Genomic DNA, 13,229 nt, shown 5'->3' with positions numbered 1-13,229 from the left:
AGAGACCTATCCCCGTCTCCTTTCATCAGCCCTACCTAGACAGATTGGATACTGCTCAGTGGAGATTCTACCTTCCTCCATGCCCTCTGGATCTAGGCTCCCTCTTGAAAGCTTGTAAGCCAGTCACTTCTTGCCTTTGTAGCCCCCCCATTTTGGGTAGACAATGCCCAAGTTGCCCATCCCTGTCTACTCTGTATATGGAGGGGGTGGAATGATCCTTGCTGTAAGGATTTGTTCCCTCTTTTGAGCTCTGACCTATTCTTGAAAAGAGATGAGTTAAACATTTGTTTTCTTCCCTTCATCAATAAAAAGAGTTAAAAACAAACCGGATAAACAACAAGGTGGATGGGAAAACAATTAGGCAGGTTTGCATGGGCTAAATGGGACAGAGGTAAATAATGATGTATGCACAACCTTAGAACAACAGGGCTCTGGGATACAGGAATTGAGACACGGTTGGAATGGGCAAAAGGGGGGAAATAATGTTAAGATGCTGGGTTGTCTTTTCAATCTTGGTTTCCCTGTCATACCATTATAAAATAGACACTTGAGGGAGAGAGAAAGGAATGGTCAGAAATATCACCATAGAAAGCTTATAAGTCTGTCTTCTGCCTATAACTGATTGGAATACATAAAATGTATTCTCCATTGAGTAGTATCCAAAAAAATAGAATAGGTCAGAATCTGACACCAGTTGCAAGGATTTTTTTGTTGTTATTAAGTGTCGTCGAATTAGTGCCTCATAGCAACCCTGTATAGGTTTTCCAAGGAGTGGCTGGTGGTTTTGAGCCTTGTGGTTGGCAGTTCAGTGCCACAACAGGACTCCAGTTGTAAAGATTGTTGTTGTTGTTAAGTGCCATCTAGTCGGTTCCTACTATAGCAACCCTGTATAGGATTTCTGAGGAGAAGCTGGTGAGTTTGAACTGCTGACCTTGTGGTTCAAACCAACTTTGCGGTGCAGTGCTTTATCCTACAGCACCACACCAAGAGTAAAGATGGTGGTGGTGGTGTGCCATGAGGTTGGTCCCGACTTACAGCAACCCTGCACAGAGTTTCCAATGGTGGTGGTGGTGGTGGTTATGTGCCGTGGAATCAAGTCTGACTCATGATGACCTTTATAGGGTTTCAGAGACTGTAAATCTTTATGGGAGCAGGAGCCTCATCTTTCTCATGTGGAACAGCTGGTAGTTTTGAACTGCTGACCTTGAGGTTAGCAGCCCAACTCGTAACCACTATACTACCAGTGTTGGATAGCCATAGATAAATGAGAACTAGAAGACTGAAGGCTGGAATTATTTTTCCATGCCCCTGCGTACTTCTATCATAAATTAATACTGACTGAGCAACCATTTTGCTCCTGGAGCTAGCTTTGTCTTTTCTCTTTTGTGCATAGATTGGGAAGGTAATTGCAAAATACTAGCCCTTTGGCTAAATCCCATTGATTTTACTCTAATAGCAGGAATACTTTCAAACAAATGAACCCTGTCCCCTGCTAATGCTGCCTCTGTGTCCTGCAGCACTGCCAGCATCAGTAGGCAGGACAGTGAGCGCGCCCTGCTGCACATGGGATTGTGTGGCAGGAGACCACTCCTGGCTGCTTGCCTGTGAACACATTATCTGTGGTTAAAGGCCTTTTGCCATATTATTCAGTGTGGCTTCTAGGCTCAGCCTGAGCCTTGGTAACTCTGACTTTCTAAATCTGTATAACTGAGGATCTAGGTCTGCAGTTTGCTAATGATCGCATCTGTACTACAGAGCTGCAGGCTGTTCTGCAATTCACGCCCTTGTGGCACATTCTTTCCTTCATTTATTCGCAAGGTTAGTGGTTGGAGTCCTCTAGCTGCTCCACAGCTTTCAACACACATAAACTTACAACCTCAGAAACCCTGTGCAGGGTCCCTATGAGTCAGAACGGTCTGATGGCACTTAACAACAACAACAGTGGTCATAGATGCTACACTTTATTGCTCCTTCATTCTTTCACTATGTATTTATTGAGTACTTTCCAGATGCAGTTTGCTATTGGAGCATACAGGAGATTGAGCTAATGATGATAAAGACAAAACTCCCTGCTTTTAAGGGTTTGAAGTTCTGTGTAGTAGATGAGGCATGTACTCATGATGTCTAGGGGTCAGAAAACCACTGGATAGTTTAGGCTTTGCAGGGCCATAGGCTGTAAATATACAATTATTTAACTCTGTGCTTGTAACACAAGGACAACCAAAGACAATGTGTGCGCCAGTAAAGCTTGATTTACCAAACAGACCAAGAGCAGGATGAAGCCCCCTGATCTAACTTAGGAGAGCCATAGTGGGTCAGTGGCAGGATTTTCATCTTTCCTCAAGAGACCAATGTTCGGGACCTTATCCAGAGAAGCAGCAACACTAGAAATGGAGGCAAGATGGGGACATGGAGAGAGGGAACAGCTGAGGACTCTAGATTCATGGAAAGACAGGGACTGAGAGCTGGCAGTCAGGAGGCAGACTTGCAGAATGTGCAATTTGGTGGTTTACATTTTTATATATGCCTGAGTGTTTAAAAAAAGAGCTAATATGAATAGAGAGATATACTGTTAACTGATGGTACATGGAGGGGATTATAACCATTGTAATGAAACAAAGTATATGATTTGGTGAATGTAAAATGATGATCTGCCCTGTAAACTTTCACTCAATTCACAATAAAAACTTTTTAAAAAGAGAGAGAGAGACCAACTCTTCCAAGCAGTGTGCCTCCTGTGCACTGTCTATTGGTGGAGATTTGCGTCTTACCTTGATGGTGAACAGGTTAAAGTGGAGCTTCCAGACTAAGACAGACTAGGAAGGAAAGTTTAGCCATCTCCTTCCTTAAGTCAGCCGATGAAAACTCAATAGATCCCAATAGTTCTATCTGCAACCCATCACAGGTTGTTAGCACAGGACCAGGCAGCACTGGATTCTGTTGTGCATGAATTCTAAGGCAGTTAACAACAACTGCAAAATCTGTGTGGGCCCATGTCTGACTTCCCCTGGCTTCACAAGGGGAAAAGATTATCAAACTCAAAATGAGCCCCAGACCGATTCCTATGAAATGGATATGAAGTAGGATTCCTATGAAGTCAGATATGCCTATTTACCCAATTTGGACACCAACCATCCCTCCCACAGCACTCTCTACTTCATAACCCATTGTAATGGCTACACAGAACCTACAATATTACTCATGATTGTTGGGTATATTAGGAAAGTGAACAGTTTACAATTCAGGATCAAAAAACAACTCAGGACTCAGCAGTTCTCCAGTCAAGAACACTGCTTGTCTGCCATAGTGCAGACATGCCTCATTCTTGTCCTCAGCCTCTCAGCCCTGTGACCCCCTGACCTCTGCCCTGCTCGGGCAAGTGTTACCAAGCTCCTGAGTCAGTCGGTAAATGTCCAAAGAGCACACTCTGCAAGCCGGCCTCCTGCCTGTAGGAACACAGCTTTCCTCAGGCCCTGGGCCTAGATAACTACAGCGCTGCAAGTCGCCACCTCTGCCACTGCCTCTACTGTCGTTGCTTTTCTAGGTAGGGATCTCACACTCCACTCATGCTCTTGTTTCTTGATGATCCTGAGATTGTTCATTCCTGCTTCTGAGGTGGCTCCTTCTAAACCTAGCAGGATGGAAAAACTAAACAATCCCAGCCTTAGAGTCCTGTACACCTTATTTGGTAGAAATTAAGAAACCATTGAATGGAAAAGCCATATCAAGTAAACCCATGGTACCACACAACACAAGGATTTAGCCTAATCACACTGTGGGTTAATGCGCCAGACTGCAAAGCCATTTGAACTGAAAGGTTAGTGGTTCAAGCTCACCAGCTCCTCCTTGGAAACCCTACACAGGGTCGCTATGGGTCGGAACCTACTTAACGGCACTTCACAACAACAACAAATATTCTTCAGTGTAGGAAACTTAGGTCCAGAAAGATTAAATGGCCTTTACAAGTTACTACAAGTAGTCATTGGCAGAGCAAGTGTTCAAAGCCAAGACCAGAGCTCTTTCACTGCACCACAAAAGTCCCTTCTACTCCCCAACATTGCCTAGGCCAGGCAGGACATGGCAAAGGCTCGAACAAGTACTACTACTCTGGGGTCCCCTGCAAGTTGCTTTCTGATCCTGGTTGACTTTCTCTTTCAACCTCTACTCTAGGTTGCTCCAGTTAAACCGTCTCGGCCAAAAAGGCACTTCTCCTCTGCTGGCACCATCGAAAGTGTCAATCTAGATGCCATTCCCCTGGCCATTGCTCGCCTGGACAACAGTGCTGCCAAGCACAAACTGGCTGTTAAGCCAAAAAAACAGAGGGTGTCCAAAAAGCACAGACGACTTGCTTTGGTATGTATAACCCTGCCCTAGCTGACCAGGCAGATGCCCTTGCTCTTGGGCACGACTTGTCCCCCAGTGGGTTGGTATTGTGGTAGTGCCATCGAAAGAACTAGGTCCCTCCCCACTGGGAACTTGTGAGTGGCGTTGTACAAGGGTTAGCAGGACGTTGACTTTCCAGAGCCTTTTCTGATATGTTGCCCTAAGGTAGACTGATGGACCACAGAGGAGAGGCTGCCTTTGAGAGCTTCCAGACACTGCGTTTGATTTGCTGCACAAAGGTGGCCCAGCTCTCCTCTGCCTTAACTTAGCAAAGTCAAATTAGATTGAGTTAGACTCCTAAGTCACAGGTTTCAGGGGACATGAATGAAGTCAAGATCTCAAATCCTCTTAACCGCTAAATACTGGACTGTAGGTTTTCCTGGGTGATGCAAACCATTAAAATGTTCAGCTACGTAAGGTTAGAGGTTTAAGTCTACCCAGAGGAGCCTCAAAAGAAAGGCCCAATGATGTGCTTCCAAAACATCAACTACTGAAAATACTGTCGAACCCAGTTCTACTCTGACACACATGGGGTCACCAAGAGTCAGAGTTGGCTTGATGACAGTTGCTTTTGGAACTCATATTGGTTTTCCAATGGTCGTTCATGGGTGTAAAGGTAAAAGGAATTGGGGGATGATACAGAAAAGGTGATCGGTGTTGCTGAAGACCATCAAATTGATTCTGACTCATAGCAAAGCCATAGGACAGACAGCAGATTGACAGTTCTGTCTCCCCCAGAGTCTCTGGATAGGTTCAGAATGCCAACCTCTTGGTTGACAGCTGACTACTTAACTGTTGTACCACCAGGACTCCTTTAAATAAAGGGGCTAAAGGATGAAAGTAAAGTTCTTTCCTTTATACTCAAAACTTACTTATAGTGTGACCTACACTTGAGTTTTTATATACTTAGGAGCACCTGCCCCTTCACTTGAGATTACGAGGGCCATCCACATTGTGAATAGGATCGGTAATGGTTGCCTGTGAAAAAGTAAAATAACTAACTCTGCTTCTCTTTACCAATGTTAGGATCAACAAAATGAGCAAGGTGGCCTGGAGAGCCAGCTGTCCCTGGACCAGAATGGACACCCCAGAGAAGACAAGCAGATTTGGCTTGAAGAGGAACCAGAGCCCGTGGACTCGGAGGAAGAGAAACGTCGCCAAGAAGAATACTGGCAAGAACTTGAGGCCAAGTGCAAACGACAAAAGGCCGAGGCAGCAGAGAGGAGACGCCTAGAAGAGCAGAGACAGCAAGCCTTGGAGCGAAGGCTGTGGGAAGAGAACCGAAGGCAGGAGCTCGCGGAGGAGGAGAGAGAAGAGAGAGAGGGCAAGGAGCAAGAACCTTCACTAGAGGCAGAGATTAGGCATCCAGAAGAGGAGACTCGGTGGTGTGCAGAGCTGGGTGGCCCAGACCCAGAGGGGAGGGAGCAAGAGGACAAGGAACTCCTAGGGGCTGAGGAGCAGCAACTCCTGCGGGAAGAGGCCAGGCAGCTGGAGCAGCACAGGCAGCAGGGGGATCTGGAGGAGCAGAGGCAGTGGCAAGAGGAAGAAGAAAAAAGGCTGGAGAAACTGGAGGCTCAGAGAAGGCAAGAGGATGAGGAAAGACTGAAGAAAGAGCTCAAAAGACTGGAGGAAGAGCAGAGAAGGCAAGAGGCTGAGAAGCAGCGGCTTCAGGAGGAAGAAAGGAGGCTGTCTGAGCTCCGAAGGCTGAAGGAACTGGAGGAGCAGAGACAGCGTGGGGAAGAAGAAAAATGGATGCTGGAGCGCAGAAGGCTGGAGGAGCTGGAAGCTCAGAGAAGGCAGGAAGAGGAGGAAAGGAGGCTAGAGGAGTTCAGACAGCAGGAGAGGGAGGAGCGGGAAAGACAGGAGGAAGAGGAAAAGCGGATGGAGGAGCTTAAAAAGCAGGAGGATCTGGAGGCACAGAAGAGGCAGCAGGAGGAGACAGAGACAAGGACACAGGAAGAGCTCAGAAAGCAGAAGGAAGTGGAATTCCAGAGGAGGCAAGATGCTGAAAAGAAGTACCAGGAAGCTCTGCAGAGACGAAGTGGAGAGAGGCCACTGGGACCGGAAGGACAAATGGATCCGTGGAGCACACTTCAGAAGGACTTTGAAGAGAAACCAGGAGAACAAGAAAACGTGAAGCCCAAAAAGCAAAGAGAAAGCTCTGAAGAGCTAAGCTTAGCCAAGGAGCTAAGCCCAGAAGCCATGCCATCCATAGAGCAGCAGGGGAAGAAGGGGCATGTTCATGGGGAAGAACATCACTCACTTCCTGAAAAGAGAGAAGAAGCTAAGCCAGAACCTCCCCTGAACAAAGAGGGACAGAGGGAAGAAATGCTGGCTCCAGTGGAGAAGAGACAAACGGTCACTCCAGAAGCAAACCGGAAGGTGGAAGAGCTAAGGTGGCAGGAAGTGGATGAGAGACAGACCATGCCCAGGCCCTACACGTTCCAGGTGTCCTCAGGAGGGAAGCAAATCCTTTTCCCCAAAGTCAACTTGAGCCCAGTGACTCCTGGGAAGGACACAGGACTTGTGTCTACCCCCCTTGAACAAAAGGCCCACAAAGCCAGCCTGGCCTCTCACGCTCTGCCCTCCGCCCTGAGCATCCCCCACACGGCCATTCTGGTGACAGGAGCTCAGCTCTGCGGGCCGGCCGTCAACCTGAACCAGATCAAGGATATGGCATGCAAGTCTCTCTTGGGCTTGTCTGAGGAAAAGAAGCACGTGGATCTGCCCACTGTGGAGAGCCTGTCCCGAGCTCCCAGCGACCCCAGGACAACCAGTGGGAAGACCAAGCCTCCACATGAACATTCCAGCAGTGGGGCAGCAATAGCCGAATGGGCTTCCATCCGGTCCAGAATCCTGAAGAACACCGAGGGTGACCATCGGGCTGAGAGAGACCAGAAGCTGGGTGATGAGGTCATTCCCAGGGGTCGATGTGATTCCCGAGGAAACCTCCGGAAGACCCCGCCAGTCAATGCAAAGTTCTCTATTATGCCCGCCTGGCAGAAATTCTCTGATGGTGGCATGGAGACCTCCAGACAGAACGTAGAGGCAGAAAGTATCCGAAAAAGATCTGGGCCAGGACCCAATGAAGACACAGAATCCCCACCTCCGGCCTCTGGTCCTCAGGAGCCCCGAAAGAGTCCAGAGAAACTGGGGATGCACCAGGAACCAACGGACACCACCGAGGGATGCAAATTTGCCAAAGATCTTCCATCCTTCCTTGTTCCATCCCTTCCATCCCCTCCACAGAAAGCAGTGACCCACCCAGTGCCCGTGAGCACTTCAGAAAGTGAGACCACAAGTGGGAGCAGGAAGCCAGACCACCAGGTATCAGGTGGGGAGGAAAAAGCCTCACCTTTTGGAATAAAGTTAAGGAGGACCAACTATTCCTTACGCTTCCACTGTGATCAACAAACGGAACAAAAGAAGAAGAAAAGGCACAGTAGCACAGGGGACAATACTGAAGGGGGCCAGCTTGCTCCTGATAGCACAAGTGGAGAGACAGGGAAAGAGTGTGTGGCCCTCAAGCCTGGTCCACCCCTCAACCGAGAGAGGAAGCAGGCCCCAACCACCCGGAAGGACAGTGCAGAAACCCCTTCCAGCCACTTGCCTCCTGTGGCTCAGCCTGGGCCCATGGCGCCCAACAGCCAGACCTCAGCTGCAGATGATGACAAGGTAGCAAATAAAATGCCTCTTGTGCAGAAACCAGCTCTGGCTCCCAAACCCACCAGCCAGACCCCACCATCATCCCCACTCTCCAAACTAAGCCGGCCCTACTTGGTAGAGCTTCTGGCCCGCCGAGCAACCAAGCCTGACCCAGAGCCCAGTGAGAGGGCCAAGGAGAGCCAGGAGACTAGTGACACGTGGTCACCCTCGCCAACGCCTCCCGAGGAAAAAAAGGCACAGAAGGATGAAGAGGAAGAGGCAGCAGAGAGGAAACCCTCTTCTCCAGCTCTGCCCGAGGCTTGCCAAGAAAAGCCTTCCCAGACTCCCGAGGCTGGAAGGAAAGGTTTGTAGCTGTGCGTCGGGAAACTGTGCCATCTGTCCAGCGCATGGTCAAAGTCACTTTGAAAGCCAGAGCTCCCTAAAGCCAGCAGCCAATGGAGCTGCTGTTGGGAGCACCTGTTTTGAGGTGCATTTGAGGCCAGTTTGGGATGCCCAAAAGACCCTCTAAGGCTTTTCTATTCATTCTTTAGAGTTGGGGGATTAGCCACAGGTCTACAGTTCACACCTGTTAACGACACTTAGTTGTGGTGGTTGAGTGCTATTGGGTCAGTTCCAACTCAGACGACCCAGTGTAGGGCTTCTGAGGAGCAACTAATGAGTTTGAACCACCAACCTTGAGGTTCAAATGGACCTTGCAGTTTTGCGCGGATCCTATAGAACCATGCCAAGACAAGTATTAAGTTAAAGGTGCCACACCTATACCAATAAGTGTTTGGTTCACAACAGAAATTGAAATGCAACTTTTAAAATAGTCTTTATGTATGTGTCTTTCATTACAAGGGAGACATGCAGGGGAGATAAAGACCAGAGGCTCCTAGGCCAGCAGAAAGTTCTGAGTTCTAGCTCTAAAATGTAGTGGTCCTAAGATAGTAGGTTAGGGGTATCAGACATCTCCACTGGGCCTCCCCTCCTCAAATGCGCTCATATGGAAAGTTGACGTGGTCTCGATTCTATGTAAAATACTCTCCCACTCCCGCCTCTACCCTACCTGCTTGCCTTCGCATCAAGAGATGCTTCCGTGCCTGTTACCTCTGACTGACCCTGATGTTTCTTCATATGGAAAGCTCTGGGCAAAGACTTGAGTAATCACTTTATAACTCTTGAGTCATCATCTAATGCTTTCTCTTTTCCATTTTGCATAGAGCAAGATGGTTAACTATTGTTAATAGTCCAGGAAGTTCCTCATATTTCTCCAAGAAATTCTCTGAGGTATTTATAAGGAGGAATGATGATCTCTTTTGATTCATTGTTTGAGTGTAGGGTGATTATTGCAGAGAAAAGGACTAAGGATGTTGGTTTGGTTACTCATGTTACGTAAGGTCCTGTTGTCATTAAATGTTTTCTTGCCTTCCTTGGTTTTCTGGATGGATTTATTGACCAGCAGTTTCTAGACCATTTCTCCCCAAGCTTTTCTGTCTGTCTTGCTATAATAATCCCAGTTTTAGTTTTGACATCCGTTTTGTGCCCTTAGCTTTCATGGTCTCCTCAAAGCCCCATCTCTACTTCTGTCACTGGCCCTAACTTCTCTTCAAAGAAGTAGTTCTCCTCTTTCTCTTAAGAGCCCTTTGTCTCATTAACATTTTATAACAGAAACTACCTGCTACCCTCCCCCCAGTATCCAGATTCTGGGCTGGCAGGAGGTAAAACTGATTTTTTCTTTATTTAGTAGTAAGAAAACCTGAGCGAACAAGGCACCCCTGCTTTATGGATGCTTTTACCTCTGAAGCCCACTCACTGGTGTTTTGCTCTCCAAACTACTCTAGTCCGAGCTTACCAACTATGTCTAACTGCACACCATATCAAAATAAACGTTAAGCAGGAACCTATTAATTATTTGACAATTGTATACCTATAGTGCCATCACTAGGAGCCCTGGTAGCACTGTGGGCTAGGCATTGGGCCAACTCCAAGGTTGGTGGTTCAAATCCACCAGCTGCTTGGTGGGAGAAATATGAAGCTGTCTGCTCCCGTAAAGATTTACAATCTTGGAAACACACTATATAGCATTTCTGTGAGTCCAGATTCCACTTGATGGCAGTGGGTTTGGTTTGGGGAGTGCTGCATTGTTGATGGTGTTGTTAGCTGCTGTCGACTTCGTTCTGATTCATAGAAACCCTATGTACGATATAACGAACGGCTGCCCAGTCCTGCGCCATCCTCACAGTTGTTACACTTGAGCCCACTGCTGCGGCCAATTCATCTTGTTGGGGATCTTTCTCTTTTTCACTGACTCTCCACCTTACCAAACATAATGTCCTTCTCCAGGGACTGGTCTCTCCTGACAATATGTCTGAAGTATGAGAGACAGAGTCTGGCATCCTGGCTTCTAAGGAGCATTCTGACTGCACTTCCTCCAACACAGATTTGTTTGTTCTTCCAGCCGCCCCTGGTACTTTTTCAATATTCTTCGGTCTTCTTATTCATTGTCCAACTTTCACATGCATATGAGGTTATTGAAAATACCATGGCTTGGGTCAGGTGCACCATAGTCCCCAAACTGACATTTTTGCTCTTCAACACTTTAAAGAGGTCTTGTGTAGCAGATTTGCCTAATGCAATATGTCGTTTGATTTCTTGACTGTTGCATCTATGAATATTGGTTTTGGATTTGAGCAAATGAAGTCTTTGACAACTTCAATTTTTTTTCCATTTTGTTGCTTATTGATAGGCTCTGTCAAGTCAGTACTGACCCATAGCGACCCCATGCACAACAGAACGAAACACTGCCTGGTCCTGCACCAACCTCACAATCATTGCTACGCTTGAGCCCATTGCTGCTGTCACTGTGCCAATCCATCTCATTGGGGGTCTTCTTCTTTTTTGTTGACCCTCTGCATTGCCAAGCATGATGCCCTTCTTCAGGGACTGGTCCCTCCTGATAATATGTGTGAAGTATGAGAGACAAAGTCTGGCATCCTGGCTTCTGAAGAGCATTCTAGCTGTACATCTTCCAACACAGATTTGTTTGTTCTTTTGGAGGTCCATGGTACTTTTAATATTCTTGTCCAACACTGTTACTTAAATGCATCAATTCTTCTACAGTCTTCTTTATTCTTTCTCCATTTATCATGGTGTTATGTGTTGGTCCAGTTGTGAGGATTTTTGTTTTCTTTACATTGAGGTGCAATCCATACTGAAGGCTGTGGTCTTTCATCTTCATTAATAAGTATTTTAAGTCCTCTTTGCTATCATTGTTGTTGTTGTTAAGTACCGTGGAGTCGGTTCCGACTCATAGTGACCCTGCACAGGGTTTCTGAGGCTGTAAATCTTTACAAGAGCACAACACCTCATCTTTCTCCTGCGGAATCGCTGGTAGTTTTGAACTGCCGGCCTTCAGGCTAACAGCCCGATTTGTAACCACGCTAATCATTAACCCCTGGAGCACGTATACACGTAAGATGAATTTCATTGTTAACAACAATGGTTATAAATGCATATTTATGCTAATTTGTTTTCTTTAGCTAACTTCTGGTCCAGCTGATTTCTTCCTGACATGTCAGGCATGAGCTTGCACTAGACCTAATTCAAGTGTCAGTTCTGCCACTTACTGTTATTGTTGTTAAGTGACATCAAGTCAGTTCCAACTTGTAGTGACCTTGTATAGAGTTTCTGAGGAGCAGCTGGTGGGTTTGAACCACCGACCTTGTAGTTCAAACCAACTTTGTGGTCAAGTGCTTATCCTAGTGTATTAAATCCACAGTTACTTTGGAGGAATTTCTTTGTTCCATTTTGTAAGGAATCACATAGGTAAAAGGAGACACAGGGTATTCCATAAACTTCCTGTCTTCGTTCTCTAGTGCCGCTGTAACAGGAACACAAGTGGTGGTTTGAGCTGACAGAAATTTCATTGCTCACAGTTTAGGAAGCTGGAAGTCCAAGTATGGGCTCTAGGGAAAGGCTCTGTTTCTAGAGGAAGGTCCTTGTCGCTTTTTAGTTTCTGTTCCTCAAATTCCTTAAGGATCTTCATGTGACTTCATATCTGTCGTCCATCCCGTTTGTGCTTGCTTGCTTGATATGCTTTTGGTTTTGTTTTTTTTTAACTTTTTATTGTGCAGGTTTACAGAGCAGATCACCAGTTGTACAATCAATAAACCACACACTTCGGTTCATCTCCATTGCAGTCCCCTCGGTGTAATATTACTTACACAACTTTCCTGTGTTTCCCATTTCCCTTCTTCCTCTTTCCCCTAGTCTTCTGAATTTTGTTCTTAGGAAAATGCTGCCCCTTTGATCTTGACTGGTTGACCATTCTGTGGTGTACGTACCTCACTAGTATTGTTTCCCCCCTGATTTACCTGTTTATTGCTTGGCTGAAAATTTAGCCCCAGGAATGAGTTCAGTTCCAGATCTGAAGGGTGATCAAGGATCATAGTCCCAGAGTTCTATCTGACCAGTATGACTGGTCTTCTTTATGATTTTGAGTTTTGTGCCACATATTCTTTCACTCTATTCAGGACTCTCTAATGAGTAGTTGGTAGTGGTAGCTAGGCACCACCTAGTTCCGCTCTTAAGGTAGTGGAGACTGATGTTCATGTGGTCCACTAGTCCACTGGACTAATTGTTTTCAAACATCATCAATTGTCATCACTTTTCTTTTCTCCAGCCAGGGAGAGACCAACAGTAGTACCTTAGTAGCTATCATAAGCTTTTAAGATCCCAGTCACTACTCACCAAATTAATCTGCTTTCATATCTCAAAAGACATTGACTTAAAGCACACCATACACTGTTGGTGTTAGGTGTCATCCATCAGCTCCGACTCAAGGTGACTTCATGTACAATAGAATGAAAAGCATTACTTGGTCTGCATAAATATTATGTTTAAACCCATTCTTGCTGCCACTGTGCTGATCCATCTCTTTGATGATCTTCCACTTTTCCACTTTACCAAGCATGATGTCCTTTTCTAGGGACTGGTCCCTCCTGATAACGTGTCCAGCATATGTGAGATGAAGTCTCGCCATCCTTGAGAGAATTCTGGCTGCACATCTTCCAAGATAGATTTGTTTGTTCTTCTGGCAGTATATGGTACTTTCAAATTCTTCACTAACACCAAAATTAAAATACATCAGTCCTCCTCCTGTCTTCCTTTTTTATTGTCCAGCTTTCACATTGAGTCAG

At 46.3% G+C, this 13,229-nt stretch overlaps 1 protein-coding gene across 1 annotated transcript in view; it reads left to right on the top strand.

Annotated features, from left to right (window-relative positions):
• Positions 1 to 13,229, top strand: part of KIAA1211 (KIAA1211 ortholog) — a 60,336-nt gene that overhangs the window by 14,841 nt on the left and 32,266 nt on the right. Inside the window, exons 4-6 of the mRNA XM_006868073.1 lie at positions 4,171 to 4,353; positions 5,410 to 5,843; positions 6,153 to 8,392. Coding sequence (XP_006868135.1) covers positions 4,171 to 4,353; positions 5,410 to 5,843; positions 6,153 to 8,392 — 2,857 coding nt within the window. The remainder of the gene's footprint in view (positions 1 to 4,170; positions 4,354 to 5,409; positions 5,844 to 6,152; positions 8,393 to 13,229) is intronic.

The sequence above is a fragment of the Chrysochloris asiatica genome, unplaced genomic scaffold (genome assembly GCF_000296735.1).
Source record: "Chrysochloris asiatica unplaced genomic scaffold, ChrAsi1.0 scaffold00115, whole genome shotgun sequence".
NCBI classification, from domain to species: domain Eukaryota; kingdom Metazoa; phylum Chordata; class Mammalia; order Afrosoricida; family Chrysochloridae; genus Chrysochloris; species Chrysochloris asiatica.
The sequence above is the reverse complement of the archived record's forward strand: the minus strand, read 5'-3'. Positions and strand labels throughout refer to the sequence as shown.